General features: G+C 47.7%; 1 protein-coding gene across 1 annotated transcript in view; it reads left to right on the forward strand.

The window, feature by feature from the left end:
* Positions 1-10,863, forward strand: part of LOC129821886 (phosphatidylinositol 3,4,5-trisphosphate 5-phosphatase 2A-like) — an 80,513-nt gene extending 69,650 nt beyond the window's left edge. The window contains exons 18-27 of the mRNA XM_055879609.1: positions 785-866; positions 1,242-1,331; positions 1,441-1,554; positions 2,791-2,967; positions 6,868-7,023; positions 7,380-7,461; positions 7,876-7,968; positions 8,959-9,670; positions 9,794-9,927; positions 10,017-10,863. Of these exons, the coding sequence (XP_055735584.1) occupies positions 785-866; positions 1,242-1,331; positions 1,441-1,554; positions 2,791-2,967; positions 6,868-7,023; positions 7,380-7,461; positions 7,876-7,968; positions 8,959-9,670; positions 9,794-9,927; positions 10,017-10,107 (1,731 nt within the window). The 3' untranslated portion in view covers positions 10,108-10,863. The remainder of the gene's footprint in view (positions 1-784; positions 867-1,241; positions 1,332-1,440; positions 1,555-2,790; positions 2,968-6,867; positions 7,024-7,379; positions 7,462-7,875; positions 7,969-8,958; positions 9,671-9,793; positions 9,928-10,016) is intronic.
* The last annotated feature ends 9,635 nt before the right edge of the window (positions 10,864-20,498 follow it).

Raw genomic sequence — 20,498 nt, forward strand, 5'->3', positions numbered from 1 at the left:
GTCTCTCACTCTTTCTCCCTCCCACTCTCCCTCCTACTCCCTCTCTCTTTCTCGCTCTCCCTCTCACTCTTTCACCCTTCCCTCTCTCTCGTCCCTCTCTCTCTTTCTCCCTCCCTCTCTCTCTTTCTCTCTCCCTGTCTCTCCCTCCCTCCCTCCCTCCCTCCCTCCCTCCCTCCCTCCCTCCCACTCTGTCTCTTTCTCTCTCTCTCTCTCTCCCTCTTTTTCTCCCTCCCACTCTCCCTCTCTGTCTCTCACTCTTCCTCTCACTCTCTCACCCCTCCCTCTCTCTCCCTCCCACTCTCTCTCTCTTTCTCTCTCTTGCTCTCATTCTTCCTTTCACTCTCTCACCCCTCCCTCCCTCTCGCCCCTCCCTCCCTCTTTCTCTGTCTCTCTCTCCCTCCCTGTCTCTCTCTCCCTCCCCATCTCTCTCTTTCTCCATCCCCATCTCTCTCTTTCTCCCTCCCCATCTCTCTCGCTCCCTCCCTGTCTCTTTTCCTCCCTCCCACTCTCTCTCTCTCTGTCTCTTTCTCTCTCTCTCTTGCTCCCTCTTTTTCTCCCTCCCACTCTCCCTCTCTGTCTCTCGCTCTTCCTCTCACTCTCTCACCCCTCCCTCCCTCTCGCCCCTCCCTCCCTCTCTCTCTGTCTCTCTCCCTCCCTGTCTCTCTCTTCCTTCCTCCCTCCCTCCCACTCTGTCTCTTTCTCTCTCTCTCTCTCTCTCTCCCTCCCTGTCTCTCTCTCTCTCTCTCCCTCCCACTCTCCCTCTCTGTCTCTCGCTCCCTCTCAGATGAGGACTAACGTCCCGTCTTGGTGTGACAGGATCCTATGGAAGTCTTACCCTGAGACTCACATTGTCTGTAACTCCTATGGTGAGACCCTGCATCTTCAACAACTCTGTACATCTATTTACTGTATAGACAGGGTTTTCCAAACTCAGTCCTGTGGACCTCAAGAGGTACACGTTTTATTTTTTACCCTAACACTACACAGCTGATTCAAATGATCCAAGCTTGATGATTGGTTAATTATTTGAATCAGCTGTGTAGTGTTAGGGTAAAAAATTAAACGTGTACCTCTTGAGGTCCACAGGACTGAGTAAAAAATAAAACGTGTACCTCTTGAGGGCCCGAGGACTGGGTTTGGAAAACCCTGAGCTATAACTCGTGACGTTCTGTTTCAGTTGCCTTGTATTCCTAGTGCTGGCGTTTAGCACATCATGTGATGAAATCATGTTTCCCTCTCAGGCTGTACAGATGACATGGTGACCAGTGACCACTCCCCAGTGTTTGGTACGTTTGAGGTGGGGGTCACCTCGCAGTTCGTCTCCAAGAAAGGTACGGCCACTCCCTATGACAACCACATAGTTCTTTTTTTCATCAGCTCACTATAAGCCAAGGGTTTTTAAGGTTGCACCTCTGCCCGAACCCCTGTCTCTCTCTCCAGGTCTGCCTAAGTCCTCTGAACAGGCCTATATAGAGTTTGAGAATATTGAGGCCATAGTGAAGACGGCCAGCAGAACCAAGTTCTTCATCGAGTTCTACTCTACCTGCCTGGAGGGTGAGACACATACACACAGAACATGAGAACATATGAAAGCTGGTGGTTCCTTTTAACTTCTTATGGCTGCAGGGGCAGTATTGAGTAGCTTGGATGAAAAGGTGCCCAGAGTAAACTGCCTGCTCCTCAGTCCCAGTTGCTAATATATGCATAGTATTATTAGTATTGGATAGAAAACACTCTGAAGTTTCTAAAACGGTTTGAATGATGTCTGTGAGTATAACAGAACTCATATGGCAGGCAAAAACCTGAGAAAAAATCCAACCAGGACGTGGGAAATCTGAGGTTTGTAGGTTTTCAACTCATCGCCTATCGAATACACAGTGGGATATGGGTCAGTTTGCACTTCCTACGGCTTCCACTAGATGTCAACAGTCTAAAGAACCTTGTCTGATGCTTCTACTGTGAAGTTGGGCCGAAGGAGAGGGGAATGAGTAGGGTCTGCCATGAGCTGACCATGCTCTGACCATGCGCGTTCACATGAGAGGGAGCTCTGTTCCATCGCACTTCTGAAGACAATGGAATTCTCCGGTTGGAACATTATTGAAGATTTATGTTAAAAACATCGTTTGACATGTTTCTACTGGCTGTTACGGAACTTTTTGACATTTCGTCTGCTTTTAGTGAACGCGCTTCGTGACTTTGGATTTGTTTACCAAACGCGCTAACAAAAGTAGCTATTTGGACATAAATGATGGACATTACCGAACAAAACAAACAGTAGGCTGTGAGTAGGCTGTGATTCGATGATAATCGTCGATTATATGCAACACAGGACAAGCTAGTTAAACTAGTAATATCATCAACCATGTGTAGATAACTAGTGATTATGTTAAGATTGAAAGTTTTTTACAAGATAAGTTTAATGCTAGCTAGCACCTTACCTTGGCTCCTTCCTGCACTCGCATAACATGTAGTCAGCCTGCCACGCAGTCTCCTCGTGGAGTGCAATGTAATCGGCCATGATCGGTGTCCAAAAATGCCGATTACCGATTGTTATGAAAACATGAAATCGGCTCTAATTAATCGGTCATCCCGATTTAATCGGTCAACCTCTACTACACACACACACACACACACACACACACACACACACACACACACACACACACACACACACACACACACACACACACACACACACACACACACACACAAAGTTCTACTCTAGAGACTTAATTACATGTTTATTTCCACTCTCTTTCTCTCGCTCTGTCCCTCTCCCTCTCTCCGTAGAGTTTAAGAAGAGTTATGAGAATGACAGTCAGAGCAGTGACAACGTCAACTTCCTGCGTGTGGGCTGGACCAATAAGCAGCTGACCACGCTGAAGCCCCTCCTCTCTGAGATAGAATATCTCCAGGACCAACACCTGCTGCTCACCGTCAAGTCACTGGATGGCTACGAGTCTTATGGTACTGTTGGCTGCCTGTCTGTTTGTGTTCTGTCTCCAAGTGTGTGTGTTCTGTCTCCAAGTGTGTGTGTTCTGTCTCCAAGTGTGTGTGTTCTGTCTCCAAGTGTGTGTGTTCTGTCTCCAAGTGTGTGTGTTCTGTCTCCAAGTGTGTGTGTTCTGTCTCCAAGTGTGTGTGTTCTGTCTCCAAGTGTGTGTGTTCTGTCTCCAAGTGTGTGTGTGTGTGTGTTCTGTCTCCAAGTGTGTGTGTGTGTGTGTTCTGTCTCCAAGTGTGTGTGTGTGTGTGTATTCTGTCTCCAAGTGTGTGTGTGTGTGTGTTCTGTCTCCAAGTGTGTGTGTGTGTGTGTTCTGTCTCCAAGTGTGTCTGTGTGTATTCTGTCTCCAAGTGTGTGTGTGTGTGTTACAGATTTTCCTTTAGGAAATGTGATGCCGTACATTTGACCTGCAGCATTGAAATGTACAGGACCCATATGCAGTGTGTGTGTAACCTGATTAGGGTGTCCACCCACGGTGCTCAGAACGACAGAAATCACATCTAGAATATGGTCATTCATATTAACAGAACATGCAAATGGAGGATGCAACGCTGTGCGGTCCTTCTTACCCAAATTCAATTACGCACTTTAACGATGCTACAGAAACTGTCCACGTTTCCTTTTCCTCAGCCAACAAGACCAGTAACCAACAGCAAAATCACTTGACTATGTCAATCTACTATCCCCCATAGTATAAAAGTTTACCGATTCTATTTGTTAACTTGTCGTTCTGTTAGAGAAAGGAATAACCTATTCCAAACTGACTCTGGGACAGTTGTGGGAGGATAGATCCCACATTCAAACAACCAGTAGACCTGAACTACATTCTGTTTCAGTGGTTTTTAAGCGTTGAGGTTGATGCAACAGATCAGCACATTTAGCTTCATACATTATTTATTCACATCATAGCAGCAATGCTCACATGGCAGTAGGCTACAGATGTCAGATCTTACCTTGATCACTATTTTGTTCCGAATAATTTTTCCTGATGTATCAGGAAATTCAAATGAGCCTTGTGATTGGCTAAAAATGAGCAGTCGTCTTTCTCTCCAAGCGGGGGCAGTCGAGTCATTGGGATCAGGGCTCGCCATCTTAAAATAATGTTGTCTCTCGCTCGCTCAAACGCTTTAGGCCTAGGTCCTATTACTGCAATATTCAGATGTACAAAAATGTGTCTGAAATGCAGTCTACCAGCCCAAGCCCTTCTGTCACAAATAATGTCATCTCCCTAATGACTTGATTTATTTGCACATTTTAAATATGGAGAGTCCAGGGTTATTTTACCATCGATCTTGATAAGAAATGACCAGACACTTTTGACAAATACATTTGATTTTCAACTGTGGATAGCACTCGTTCAAGTTCAGCATAGCTAGCTAGCAAAGCCATTCACATTTCTTGCTAGCTAATCAAATTACATCTGCAGCATCTCTAGCTGTAGCCAACGATCAAACCGTTTGAAATACTCCAAATAACAAGAACGTAGCTATAGTTTGTTGGAACATTTAAACTTGAAACATGTTTTTCATGTTTTTGCGCTGGCTGGATCACCGCTGTGGTTGACTGCAGCATTGCTGTATGGTGCTTTCAACATGTCATGTGGTTGAGTAGCCAGTCTGGGCTCCTGCTCTAATGTTGCTGTAAACGGCCTACATGTTTCTCCTTGGCATGATGTTTTGTTGCAGGTTTTGTTTTTTGGTTATTCATTGTCAAGCTTTAAAAACCGAAGCCAGACTCCAACATTCTAGTAGCTTAGCTAGGACTGTGGCATGTGTCTGTAAACGGGACAAACGAAAGCAGCGCACTTGAAGTTAACTTCACCGACGCGAGCGCATCAGGTTGTAATTTGTACTCCTATTTAGCCCGCGGGCCTTGTGTTTGACACGGTGGCCTATGAGCCACGTTATGACTGGCTTGTGATCACTGCTAGTTTGAGTCTATTGACATTCCCAGCCTTAGTTCCAGTCCTCTGTTTTTGTTCAAAGCATTGAGTCATTGAAACTGAAACAGTGCATCCTGAATGGAGGCAGTAAACAATGTACCAGGCCAGCTGGGATTTATAACCTGATAGCAATATTTTGTGGACTACCAAGAAATGTATTGGTGAATTATATTAATCATTATTCTGACAACAATGCTTTACTGGGGGAAATAAAATAAAAATAGAACCTCTTTTTAGAACCTTATCAAGTTGGTTTTGAAGTGTAAACTGGGAATCATATATTTTTGACTGATTCTGCTTGTCTGTTTGTTTCATATCTGCAAAGTAGTTCAATTGCCTTCTGTTCCACTTTAAGTAAAAGTACTGTTACTTAGGTTGTAATTTAAATAAGAATCATAACAACTTACGAAAATACACACATGCAATTTAATTCCACTAAATTATGTAAATTAGCCTATAGACCAATCAGCACCGGTAATGTATTTCTATTGACTGGTATTATTTATTATTTATTTCAATTTTATTTAACTAGGAAAGTCTGTTAAGAACAAATTCTTATTTACCCCGGCCAAACCCTAACCTGGACGACGCTGGGACCTATGGGACTCCCAATCATGGTCGGTGGCGATACAGCCTGGAATCGAACCAGGATCTGTAGTGACGCCTCTAGCACTGAGATGGAGTGCCTTAGACCGCTGCGCCACTCATGAGCCCTATTTCATCAATGAATAGGAAAAATATACACTGCTCAAAAAAATAAAGGGAACACTTAAACAACACAATGTAACTCCAAGTCAATCACACTTCTGTGAAATCAAACTGTCCACTTAGGAAGCAACACTGATTGACAATAAATTTCACATGCTGTTGTGCAAATGTAATAGACAAAAGGTGGAAATTATAGGCAATTAGCAAAACACCCCCAATAAAGGAGTGGTTCTACAGGTGGTGACCACAGACCACTTCTCAGTTCCTATGCTTCCTGGCTGATGTTTTGGTCACTTTTGAATGCTGGCGGTGCTTTCACTCTAGTGGTAGCATGAGACGGAGTCTACAACCCACACAAGTGGCTCAGGTAATGCAGCTCATCCAGGATGGCACATCAATGTGAGCTGTGGCAAGAAGGTTTGCTGTGTCTGTCAGCGTAGTGTCCAGAGCATGGAGGCGCTACCAGGAGACAGGCCAGTACATCAGGAGACGTGGAGGAGGCCGTAGGAGGGCAACAACCCAGCAGCAGGACCGCTACCTCCGCCTTTGTGCAAGGAGGAGCACTGCCAGAGCACTGCAAAATGACCTCCAGCAGGCCACAAATGTGCATGTGTCAGCATATGGTCTCACAAGGGGTCTGAGGATCTCATCTCGGTACCTAATGGCAGTCAGGCTACATCCTGGTCCTCAAATGAAACGGGTATACTTTCCTATTTATGCTGTTTTTATTCCTCCGCCAGTTTTGATCCTTTATATTGGGCAGACAGACCAGTTCCCTACCTCCTCCCGCTGCCACCCGCCTCCTCCATTTCTGGGGCAATGCTGTAATCAATTGGTTGTACTCTTGGATTGAGCAGACTTTCCCGTACAATTCTGATAACTCCATGAAGGACATAACTCTACCATTACAATTTACAATATCATTTAAGAACAAAATACCCTTTTCAAACATCCTTCCCATAAATATAGGTATTTTATCAACCAGCACATTTGAGTTCAGCCATAATATTTGTGGTAATATTTGTTCTATATTTTCAGGGGGATGACATTGAAATTGTAGCCAGCTCTGCAATGCTTGTTTGAAAAAGACAGATACTTTGAAAAAAGTGCCAATTTTATCTATCGGCTTTTCATTTATTTATTTTTGCCAAAAGCCGTCTATTTTCGGCTAACGAAACCCTGGTGTGTTATACTAATCGTGTGTGTTTCTTCCCCTCAGGAGAGTGTGTGGTGGCTCTGAAGTCGATGATAGGCAGTACAGCACAGCAGTTCCATACTTACCTGTCCCACAGAGGGGAGGAGACGGGCAACATCAGAGGTTCTATGAGGGTCCGCGTGCCAGCAGAGAGGATGGGCACCAGGGAGAGGCTCTATGGTAACACTCTGTGTGTGTGTCTGTGTGTGTGTCTCTGTGTGTCTCTGTGTGTCTCTGTCTGTCTGTGTGTGTCTTTGTGTGTGTCTCTGTGTGTCTCTGTGTGTGTCTGTCTTTGTGTGTGTGTCTGTGTGTGTCTGTGTGTGTCTCTGTGTGTGTCTCTGTGTGTGTCTTTATGTGTGTCTATGTGTGTCTTTATGTGTGTCTTTGTGTGTGTCTCTGTGTGTGTCTCTGTGTGTGTCTCTGTGTGTGTCTCTGTGTGTGTCTCTGTGTGTCTATGTGTCTTAGTGTGTCACTGTGTGTCTCTATGTGTCTTAGTGTGTCACTGTGTGATTGGTTGATTGATGTGTGTCCTGTAGAGTGGATCAGTGTGGATAAAGATGAGACGGGACCCAAAGGCAGATCCACTCTGCCCCCCCGATCAGGACACGACTACGTAAAGTGAGTAACCCACCCCCCCACTCCCTCCTCCCATTCCTAACCACACTGTGGAGTGAAACCATGAACTCATTCCGAACCACACTGTGGAGTGAAACCATGAACTCATTCCGAACCACACTGTGGAGTGAAACCATGAACTCATTCCTAACCACACTGTGGAGTGAAACCATGAACGTTTTTAGTGCGTTCTATAGCATGTTCTTTGCGTGTTCTTAGTGTGTTATTAGCATGTTCTTAGTGTGTTCTTAGTGTGTTCTTAGCGTGTTCTTAGTGTGTTCTTAGTGTGTTATTAGTGTGTTCTTAGCGTGTTCTTAGCATGTTCTTAGTGTGTTCTTGGCGTGTTCTTAGCATGCTCTTAGTGTGTTATTAGCATGTTCTTAGCATGTTCTTAGTGTGTTCCTCTGTGTCTCGCAGGCCGTCTTTGACACGCAAAGACGTGGGGGCGGAGCTTGGGAAGGTGAGCGAGGAAGTGGAGAGGAGCACCAAGGAGGAGGGGACTGCAGCCAGGTAACACACACACACACACACACACACACACACACACACACACACACACACACACACACACACACTCACATTTAAACTAACACACACACACTCACACACACACTCTCAAACTCACATTTAAACAAACACACACTCTCTCTCTCACACGCACACACGCTCTCACATTTAAACAAACACACACACACACACTCTCACATTTAAACAAACACACACACACTCACACTCACATTTAAACACAAACACACTCACATTTACACACAAACACACACACACACACACATTTAAACAAACAGACACACACTCACACTCATATTTAAACACACACACACACAAAACACACACACACACTAACACTCACATTTAAACAAACACACACACACACACACACACACACACACACACTTGAACAATCACACACACACTTGAACAATCACACACACACTCTCACATTTAAACAAACACACACACACACTCACATTTAAACAAACACACACACACACTCACATTTAAACAAACACACACACACTCACACTCACATTTACACAAAACACTCTCACACTCACATTTAAACAAACACACACACACACTCACATTTAAACAAACACACAAACACACACACTCACATTTACACAAACACACACACACACTCACATTTACACAAACACACACACACTCTCACACACACATTTACAAAAACACACTCTCACACACACATTTAAACAAACACACATACACACACTCACATTTACACAAACACACACACACACTCACATTTACACAAACACACACACACTCTCACACACACATTTACAAAAACACACTCTCACACACACATTTACAAAAACACACACACACACACACACACACACACACACACACACACACACACACACACACACACACACACACACACACACACACACACACACACACTCTTCACAAACACACTCTTCACAAACACACCTAGGGCTCATGCTGTGTGTGTTCCAGGGCTAAGCAGGACTCTGCAGAGGGAGACCCCTCCACCTGTAAAAACAACAGCTACAATAACCCCGCCTACTACATCCTGGAGGGTGTTCCTAACCAATCAGCTGCCTCCCTGTCCCCAGAGCTCCTCCCCTCCTGCTCCCCCCCGGCTGGTAAGGCACTCCCGCCAGGAGGGGGCAGAGGGAAGCCCCCCTCAGGGTCATCCCAACCCCGCAGGCACAACACGGCTGGGCACCCTGTTCGGCCCATCAGTGAGGAAGGGTCCCAAGAGGATGATGGGAGTGTGGGGGTGGGGTCAGGGGGAGGGGCAGCCCATGGGGGAGGAGTGGGAGGCACACTGAACCGTCCTCCTCCTGACTTCCCCCCTCCCCCCCTCCCTAAAGGAGTACTGGAGATGGCCGACACCTCCTTCTCTAAACCCCGCCCCCTGTACCCCGACCTGGCCGAGGTGAAGATCCCCGCAGCCAATCCCACTCCTGCCTTTGTCCTGGGGGAGGGCTTTAGGAGGGGAGCGGGAGGGGCCGGGGGGCTGGACGACCAATCGTGTTCGGTGCTGCAGATGGCGAGGACACTGAGTGAGAGCGAGTACCCCCCTCCTCCCCGTGCCCCCTCTGCACCCCCCCACCTCAGAGGCCAGGGGTTGGGGGACGCCTGTCGCACGTTCCCTCCCCGAGCCCCCATCACAGAGAGCATCGCTGAAGACCTACCAGAGGAGGTGTGTGGGTGTGTGTGTGTGGGTGTATGGGTGTGTGTGGGTGTGGACTATGAATAAAACCTAAAGAGAAGTGCTCATGTTGGGAATAGGTTGTTATTTTGATGTGTGTGTGTGTGTGTGTAGGCGCTGTGGGGAAGCAGTAGCTCGTCTCTGTCCGTGGGGGAGTCGTCTGTGGGAGAGTGGCTACAGAGTCTGGGCCTGGAGTGCTATGAGGCGGGGCTGCTACACAACGGCTGGGATGACCTGGAGTTCCTCAGGTACACGCTCTCTCTTCCAATCAGATAATATGTCCTTAATGAAACATGTCACTTCATGAATCTCACCCAATCATGGTCTTCCTTTTCAGTGACATCACAGAGGAGGACCTGGAGGAGGCGGGCGTTCTAGATCCCGCCCACAAAAGGATTCTGCTGGAGAGCCTGAGACAGCAGAAGTGAGCTGAACCGCTCTGAACCGGTCCGAACCGATCCATACTGGGCCAAACCCAGCTGACCCTAGTGGAGACGTGCTAATCCATGCCAGACTTTGCCTTGTGAGAGAAATTGCACTCCCTCCATTATACTTTATGTTGACAAACTGATTTATCAAAAGTCCTTTTTTTATTTTTATGTATTGTGCTGTGTGTAAGTATCTATGTTATTATAACTGTGGCTGTTTTGTGAGCCAGCTTTATTTAAACAGTACAAACATTTCAGTCCTTTGTTAAGCATCACAACGTGGTCCTCTACCCTTCTACTCCCCTAACAGACCCCTGTCCAACACCCCCCTAACAGACCCCTGTCCAACACCCCCCTAACAGACCCCTGTCCAACACCCCCCTAACAGACCCCTGTCCAACACCCCCCTAACAGACCCCTGTCCAACACCCCCCTAACAGACCCCTGTCCAACACCCCCCTAACAGACCCCTGTCCAACACCCCCCTAACAGACCCCTGTCCCAACACCCCCCTAACAGACCCCTGTCCCAACACCCCCCTAACAGACCCCTGTCCCAACACCCCCCTAACAGACCCCTGTCCCAACACCCCCCTAACAGACCCCTGTCCAACACCCCCCTAACAGACCCCTGTCCAACGCCCCCCTAACAGACCCCTGTCCAACGCCCCCCTAACAGACCCCTGTCCAACACCCCCCTAACAGACCCCTGTCCAACACCCCCCTAACAGACCCCTATCCCAACACCTCCCACCCCCCTAACAGACCCCTGTCCCAACACCCCCCACCCCCCTAACAGACCCCTGTCCAACACCCCCCTAACAGACCCCTGTCCAACACCCCCCTAACAGACCCCTGTCCAACACCCCCCTAACAGACCCCTGTCCAACACCCCCCTAACAGACCCCTGTCCCAACACCCCCCTAACAGACCCCTGTCCCAACACCCCCCTAACAGACCCCTGTCCAACGCCCCCCTAACAGACCCCTGTCCCAACACCCCCCACCCCCCTAACAGACCCCTGTCCCAACACCCCCCACCCCCCTAACAGACCCCTGTCCCAACACCCCCCACCCCCCTAACAGACCCCTGTCCAACACCCCCCTAACAGACCCCTGTCCAACACCCCCCTAACAGACCCCTGTCCAACACCCCCCTAACAGACCCCTGTCCAACACCCCCCTAACAGACCCCTGTCCAACACCCCCCTAACAGACCCCTGTCCAACACCCCCCTAACAGACCCCTGTCCAACACCCCCCTAACAGACCCCTGTCCAACACCCCCCTAACAGACCCCTGTCCAACACCCCCCTAACAGACGCCTGTCCAACACCCCCCTAACAGACGCCTGTCCAACACCCCCCTAACAGACCCCTATCCCAACACCCCCCACCCCCCTAACAGACCCCTGTCCAACACCCCCCTAACAGACCCCTGTCCAACACCCCCCTAACAGACCCCTGTCCAACGCCCCCCTAACAGACCCCTGTCCAACACCCCCCTAACAGACCCCTGTCCAACACCCCCCTAACAGACCCCTGTCCAACATCCCCCTAACAGACCCCTGTCCAACACCCCCCTAACAGACCCCTGTCCAACACCCTCCTAACAGACCCCTGTCCAACACCCCCCTAACAGACCCCTGTCCAACACCCCCCTAACAGACCCCTGTCCAACACCCCCCTAACAGACCCCTGTCCAACACCCCCCTAACAGACCCCTGTTCCAACACCCCCCTAACAGACCCCTGTCCAACACCCCCCTAACAGACCCCTATCCCAACACCCCCCTAACAGACCCCTATCCCAACACCCCCCTAACAGACCCCTGTCCAACACCCCCCTAACAGACCCCTGTCCAACACCCCCCTAACAGACCCCTGTCCAACACCCCCCTAACAGACGCCTGTCCAACACCCCCCTAACAGACGCCTGTCCAACACCCCCCTAACAGACCCCTATCCCAACACCCCCCACCCCCCTAACAGACCCCTGTCCAACACCCCCCTAACAGACCCCTGTCCAACACCCCCCTAACAGACCCCTGTCCAACACCCCCCTAACAGACCCCTGTCCAACACCCCCCTAACAGACCCCTGTCCAACACCCCCCTAACAGACCCCTGTCCAACACCCCCCTAACAGACCCCTGTCCAACACCCCCCTAACAGACCCCTGTCCAACACCCCCCTAACAGACCCCTGTCCAACACCCCCCTAACAGACCCCTGTCCAACACCCCCCTAACAGACCCCTATCCCAACACCCCCACCCCCCTAACAGACCCCTATCCCAACACCCCCACCCCATAACAGACCCCTATCCCAACACCCCCACCCCCCTAACAGACCCCTATCCCAACACCCCCCACCCCCCTAACAGACCCCTGTCCCAACACCCCCCTAACAGACCCCTGTCCCAACACCCCCCTAACAGACCCCTATCCCAACACCCCCCTAACAGACCCCTATCCCAACACCCCCCTAACAGACCCCTATCCCAACACTCCCCACCCCCCTAACAGACCCCTGTCCAACACCCCCCTAACAGACCCCTGTCCAACACCCCCCTAACAGACCCCTGTCCAACACCCCCCTAACAGACCCCTGTCCAACACCCCCCTAACAGACCCCTATCCCAACACCCCCACCCCCCTAACAGACCCCTATCCCAACACCCCCACCCCATAACAGACCCCTATCCCAACACCCCCACCCCCCTAACAGACCCCTATCCCAACACCCCCCACCCCCCTAACAGACCCCTGTCCCAACACCCCCCTAACAGACCCCTGTCCCAACACCCCCCTAACAGACCCCTATCCCAACACCCCCCTAACAGACCCCTATCCCAACACCCCCCTAACAGACCCCTATCCCAACACTCCCCACCCCCCTAACAGACCCCTGTCCCAACACCCCCACCCCATAACAGACCCCTATCCCAACACCCCCCACCCCCCTAACAGACCCCTGTCCCAACACCCCCCTAACAGACCCCTGTCCCAACACCCCCCTAACAGACCCCTGTCCCAACACCCCCCTAACAGACCCCTGTCCCAACACCCCCCTAACAGACCCCTGTCCCAACACCCCCCTAACAGACCCCTATCCCAACACTCCCCACCCCCCTAACAGACCCTTATCCCAACACTCCCCACCCCCCTAACAGACCCTTATCCCAACACCCCCCTAACAGACCCCTATCCCAACACCCCCCTAACAGACCCCTATCCCAACACCCCCCTAACAGACCCCTATCCCAACACCCCCCTAACAGATCCCTGTCCCAACACCCCCCTAACAGATCCCTGTCCCAACACCCCCCTAACAGACCCCTGTCCCAACACTCCCCACCCCCCTAACAGACCCTTATCCCAACACTCCCCACCCCCCTAACAGACCCTTATCCCAACACCCCCCTAACAGACCCCTATCCCAACACCCCCCTAACAGACCCCTATCCCAACACCCCCCTAACAGACCCCTATCCCAACACCCCCCTAACAGACCCCTATCCCAACACCCCCCTAACAGACCCCTATCCCAACACCCCCCTAACAGACCCCTATCCCAACACTCTGCGCCCCTTCCCTCGCCCTCAGAAACCATTTGGCTCTTGGGATGATCGTCAGGCTGCAACTGAGAGGAGTGAGTTTTCTGGAGTGACATCACTAGCCTCAGCCAGGAAAACACCTTGTGAGACCTGAGTTTATCATTATTGTTGTTATTCATGAATAGGATTATCAGCAGGATTATGTGTTCAGTGTTTTTTAGTGTGCATGTTTTATGTTTAATATTTTTTGTATTTGTTCTTTTCTTTTCTTTTTTTAAGTACTTTTTTGTTCAGCTTTAATTTTGCAGATAGATTTGAGCTTTCATCAGTGCAGTGTAGTGTGCACGTTTTATGTCAGAGATGAAGGGAAGGAACCACACCAGCACTAAGGCCTTCCTCTATCAGTGTGACCGAACCTCTTCTCAATGCATGATGTTGTTGTTTTGTTGAGCTGTGTTGGGGTCCAAGGCCCCCTTCCTTCAGTAGCACAAACTACTGTACCCATCATGCAGTTGTCCATGTACTAATAAGTGTCTTATTGATGCTGCGCTAGAAGGAAGTCCAGCCTACACACAGTGGGTCCCCAGGATCCTGACTGAGACACACTGGCAGACACCACAGGCTGCTGGTTGTTCACGTCACCACATGGTGGTGCTGTTGTCCTGGCAACCTCAGTAGGAACACAGGATAAAAACTGAAGACACACCAAGTCGTATAAAGGACTGTTTTTAACATTATACTTTAACGTTCATTATTATGTTTTATATAAATGTTGACGTTCTTTGACTGTTGTAAAAAATGAGGAACGAGTGGAAACAGGAGAAACGTGATATCATTGTATGTTTATCTGATGATGTCACAAGTTGTTTAACCTTCATCATAAAGTAGCCCCTCCCGTTCCATTTCCTCTACTCCCTCTCTCCTGTTCCATCTCCTCTACCCCTCTCTCCCAGTCCTTCTCCTCTACCCCCTCTCTCCCAGTCCTTCTCCTCTACCCCTCTCTCCCAGTCCTTCTCCTCTACCCCCTCTCTCCCAGTCCTTCTCCTCTACCCCTCTCTCCCAGTCCTTCTCCTCTACCCCCTCTCTCCCAGTCCTTCTCCTCTACCCCCTCTCTCCCAGTCCTTCTCCTCTACCCCTCTCTCCCAGTCCTTCTCCTCTACCCCCTCTCTCCCAGTCCATCTCCTCTACCCCTCTCTCCCAGTCCATCTTCTCTACCCCTCTCTCCCGTTCCATCTCCTCTACCCCTCTCTCCCAGTCCTTCTCCTCTACCCCCTCTCTCCCAGTCCTTCTCCTCTACCCCCTCTCTCCCAGTCCTTCTCCTCTACCCCCTCTCTCCCAGTCCATCTCCTCTACCCCTCTCTCCCAGTCCTTCTCCTCTACCCCCTCTCTCCCAGTCCTTCTCCTCTACCCCCTCTCTCCCAGTCCTTCTCCTCTACCCCCTCTCTCCCAGTCCTTCTCCTCTACCCCTCTCTCCCATTCCTTCTCCTTTATCCCCTCTCTCCCATTCCTTCCTCTCTACCCCCTCTCCCATTCTCCAGTGCCTTATCCTCAGGGTTGGGGAGTAACAGATTACATGTAACGGTAACTGTAATCCGTTACAAGCAAAAATATTGGAATCAGATTACAGATACTTTTGAAAAACTAGAAGTTTACCCTCGAGGATTACTTCTAAATTCAGAAAGGATGTTTGCGAAAAAAATATCGTTGACACTTCTCTGTTTTCTCAATGATATTCAAATCAGCATTGAAAAAGGCGCAAATGTATTAAGTTTGTTCCACCTGAGCGAGTCTGACCACAACCCAGAGACCACTATGATAACACATCAAATAGGTTCGATGTATCCTGGGAAAAGAGCAGGAAAGGGCTATTCTAGGCTACAGTCCAAGCTATGTCTTCCGATGGTGCGACTGCTGTCGGCATCCAAAGATTATCCAACTTGAATGAACGCTTGGAGGTAAGGATGCCAGCAGTGGTGTAGTCTACGGCGATACGGATATCACTTATTATTGATATCTATATAGAGCACTGATGTGAATCACACTGCTGCTCTCTCATTGTGGTTGTTGTGGATGGCTGTTCACAAATCTAAATGTGCATTTCAACCCAATAATGGTTGAATTCAAGAAGTTTAAACTGCCTATCAATCATTGTTTTTTAAACCAGTGGACAGCCAGTGAAAAATGCGCTCTTGCAACAGCTGCATAGTGTGGATCCCAGCCTACGGAATAGAAGTTGTGCTTTTATTTCGCAATATAATTAAAGTTGATAAAAATAAATCCATAGGCCTACTGGACACTTGCTCAAACTCGCTCACTTTTGATCGACTTAAAGGGTCAATCTGTAGATGGTACATCCATTTTTGAACTTATACATTATATATACCTGTATATATCCATTGATTCTTGAAGAATATAACTTATAAATGCCTCATGAGCTTAGTTCAACTGTCTCACTCCATCAGAACCCAAAATAGAAGCTTGTTTTTCTCCAATGTTCGTAAACATTGTAGATGTAATCAAACACTGTACAGCCTCATAGCATACTGTAGTTAAAACTATCATTCTGATATCATGGATGGTCAGTCCTTACATCCACAGCTCTGTCTATTAGTCGGAGAGTGGTTACATTTCTCCAGGCCCATCCCTCTGCTTTTTACCAAAACAGGCGGGGTGTTCATTTTGTTATTGTTACATCTGTGGATTTGCCCTTTAAACAGCTGCATATTATCAAGATATCAAAGTGTCGCCAACTAAAAGGTAAACAATAGGCCTATAGCAAATGCAGAATATGGCATTCATTTTTCACATGTAAATAGCACTTTTCAGTAGTGCTCAAAGCATGCCATTCCATGAGCAAAGCATTTATATTTCAATTAGAATCAATGAGCTCAATCAGTCCTCAACGACAACATCATAAACAACACAGTAGGACTGGCTAATAAGTCCTTAGTTATGGGGTTATACTCAGGTTAAACAGTTTGGTTGATCTATATTTCCAAGTCCTATTCTTGAGGGTCAAGGGGTATATCATTTATTGGAATGACTGGAATTCTGATAGACTTAGGTTTTTAATGTAAAGATATAATTTAATCGTATTATTATATGTCGTAGAAAGTGATGGGTTAGAAGAAGCCTACATAACCAACCCATAAAGTAAAATGTAACATCCATATATGACCAGCTATGTAAACTTTAACATTGATTTATCCTGCAATAGATGTTGTTCAATTGGTAACATACATTTTTTTGTCTTCTTATGCCTCTTAAGGGGAAAGTCATCAAAGATAAATTGAATGTAATCAGATTACGTTTCTGATTTACAATTTTGGACCGGTAACTAGTAACTGTAACAGATTACATTTAGAAAGTAACCTACCCAACCCTGCTTATCCTACAGGGCCTTCTCCTGTCTCTCCTCTACCCCGCTCTCCCATTCCATCTCCTATACCCTAGTCCCAATCCCTAGGGCCTTCTCCTGTCTCTCCTCTACCCCCCTCTCCCATTCCATCTCCTATACCCTAGTCCCATTCCCTAGGGCCTTATCTTGTCTCTCCTCTACCCCCCTCTCCCATTCCATCTCCTATACCCTAGTCCCATTCCCTAGGGCCTTCTCCTGTCTCTCCTCTACCCCCCTCTCCCATTCCATCTCCTATACCCTAGTCCCATTCCCTAGGGCCTTATCTTGTCTCTCCTCTACCCCCCTCTCCCATTCCATCTCCTATACCCTAGTCCCATTCCCTAGGGCCTTATCCTGTCTCTCCTCTACCCCCCTTTCCCTTTCCATCTCCTATACCCTAGTCCCATTCCCTAGGGCCTTCTCCTGTCTCTCCTCTACCCCCCTCTCCCATTCCATCTCCTATACCCTAGTCCCATTCCCTAGGGCCTTATCTTGTCTCTCCTCTACCCCCCTCTCCCATTCCATCTCCTATACCCTAGTCCCATTCCATAGGGGCTTCTCCTACAGTGCCTTCTATACCCCCTCCCATTTTTATTTAACCAGGAAAAGCCTATTGAGACCCAGAGTCTCTTTTTCAAGGGAGACCTGGCCAAGAAGGCAGCAACAATCAATACATTACAGAATTAAAACATACAACAATACAATACAACAACATGATCCAGTCTAAAAAAAACATTTACACTCCTCCGTAACCGAGTCTCCCATCAATATTTTAAATGAATTCAGTGGCACTAATATCAGTAGTGGAAAAAGTACCCAATTGTCATACTTGAGTAAAAGTAAAGATACCTTAATAGAAAATGGCTCCAGCAGTCTAAAGTGGCACAGCGGTCTAAGGCGCTGCATCTCAGTGCTAAAGGCGTCACTACAGACCCTGGTTCGATTCCAGGCTGTATCACAACCGGCCGTGATTGGGAGTCCCATAGTGCGGCGCACAATTGGCCCAGTGTCGTCCGGATTAGGGTTTGGCTGGGGGAGGATTAGGCCGGGGTAGGGTTTGGCCGGGGTAGCGTTGGGCCCGGGGGAGGGTTAGGCCGGGGTAGAATTTGGCCGGGGGAGGGTTGGGCCGGGGGAGGGTTTGGCCGGGGTAGGCCGTCATTGTAAATAAGAATTTGTTCTTAACTGACTTGCCTAGTTAAATGAAGGTTAAATAAAAAGAAAATGACTCAAGTAAAAGTGAAAGTCACACAGTAAAATACTACTTGAGTAAAAGTCTAAAAGTATTTGCTTTTAAATATACTTAATTATCAAAAGTAAATAGAATTTCAAAAATATACGTAAGTTTTAAAAGTAAAATGAGAAATTATTTAAAATTGCTTATATTAACCAAACTGCAAAAAAAAAATGTTTGTGTTAATTTACAGAAAGCCAGGGGCGCACTCCAACACTCAGACATAATTTGCAAATGAAGCATTTGTGTTTAGTGAGTCCGCTAGATTAGAGACCGTAGGGATGACCCGCGATGTTGTCTTGATAAATGCGTGAATTGGACCATTTCCTGTCCTGCTAAGCATTCAAAATGTAACTAGTACTTTTGGGTGTCAGGGAAAATGTATGGAGTAAAATCTACATTTTATTTAGGAATGTAGTGAAGTGCAAAGTTTTCAAAAATATAAATAGTAAAGTATAGATACCCAAAGAAACTACTTAAGTAAAAATATTTTAAAGTACTACTTAAGTACTTTACACCACTGACTAACATATCTAGATGAAGCATGGATTGTAGGCTATTCCATGCCTATGGTGCACAAGACAAGAAGGTAGTCATGCCTAATACTGTAAGTGTCCTGGGGACTTTAAGTAGCAACCACCTAACAGACCAGGTATGGAAACTGCTGGTGATAAAGGAGACCAGACTACAGAGGAAAAGAGGGAGTTTACCCAAAAGGGATTTGTAGATGAACACAATGTAGCTTTCTGCACCAATAAAGTAAGGTCTAACCTATCATTTGGTACAAGGTGCAATGGTGGGTGAATGAGTGACTTGGCATTCCCTAGGGCATTATCCTACAGTGCTTTCTCCTATACCCCTTCCCATTCTCTAGGGCATTATCCTACAGTGCTTTCTCCTATACCCCTTCTCAATCCCTAGGGCATTATCCTAGAGTGCTTTCTCCTATACCCCATTCCCTAGGGCATTATCCTGCTGTGCTTTCTCCTATACCCCATTCCCTAGGGCATTATCCTACAGTGCTTTCTCATATACCCCATTCCATGGGGCATTATCCTACAGTGCTTTCTCCTATACCCCACCCCATTCCCTAGGGCATTATCCTACAGTGCTTTCTCATATACCCCATTCCCTAGGGCATTATCCTACAGTGCTTTCTCCTATACCCCATCCCATTCCCTAGGGCATTATCCTACAGTGCTTTCTCCTATACCCCATCCCATTCCCTAGGGTATTATCCTACAGTGCTTTCTCCTATACCCCATCCCATTCCCTAGGGCATTATCCTACAGTGCTTTCTCCTATTCCCATTCCCTAGGGCATTATCCTACAGTGCTTTCTCCTATACCCCTTCCCATTCTCTAGGGCATTATCCTACAGTGCTTTCTCCTATACCCCTTCCCATTCTCTAGGGCATTATCCTACAGTGCTTTCTCCTATACCCCTTCCCATTCTCTAGGGCATTATCCTACAGTGCTTTCTCCTATACCCCTTCCCATTCCCTAGAGCATTATCCTACAGTGCTTTCTCCTATTCCCTAGGGCATTATCCTACAGTGCTTTCTCATATACCCCATTCCCTAGAGCATTATCCTACAGTGCTTTCTCCTATACTCTATACAATCTGTAAAGATTGTCAATGTTTCGAGCTCCAGTCTTTTTCTGGATGTAACCGTGTAACTATTGATTTCTTGTTAAGCTAATATTTAACCCGTCAACGCTGTTTTTCTCTTGGCAGTATAACTGACTACATTTAAAGGTTTTATGCGTTTCTGATGGAAAAACCTACGAGAGGACAAGGAAGAACAATATGATTAAAATAGACAGGAAGGAGAAATTGCCTTTATTGTTTACCATAACACACATCATACACTATCATACAGCACGTTATTATAACAGAAGGACTAAACTAACTGAAGTTCTCAGTGGTGATGTAATAATGACTTGTCAATGGTGATGACATCTTGTTCTGTTGTCTCTCCTCCAGCTGACTATGAGGACTGGTTTCACCATCACTGACTTCTGAAGCTTCGGTTTTGACACTGGGATAGGGTATATTTTTACACTTTCCCTCATTGGTGCTGAGAATAGCTGGCCACTGTGACTCCCTTTTCTGTGTGTGTGAGAGAGAGTGAGACCAAGAGAGAGGTTATTTGAAAAGAAGAGGAAGAAATGTGAGTGCAGGGAAGAGTGATATGATCCCTTAGCATCC

Source organism: Salvelinus fontinalis, chromosome 24, assembly GCF_029448725.1.
Source record: "Salvelinus fontinalis isolate EN_2023a chromosome 24, ASM2944872v1, whole genome shotgun sequence".
NCBI classification, from domain to species: Eukaryota; Metazoa; Chordata; class Actinopteri; order Salmoniformes; family Salmonidae; genus Salvelinus; species Salvelinus fontinalis.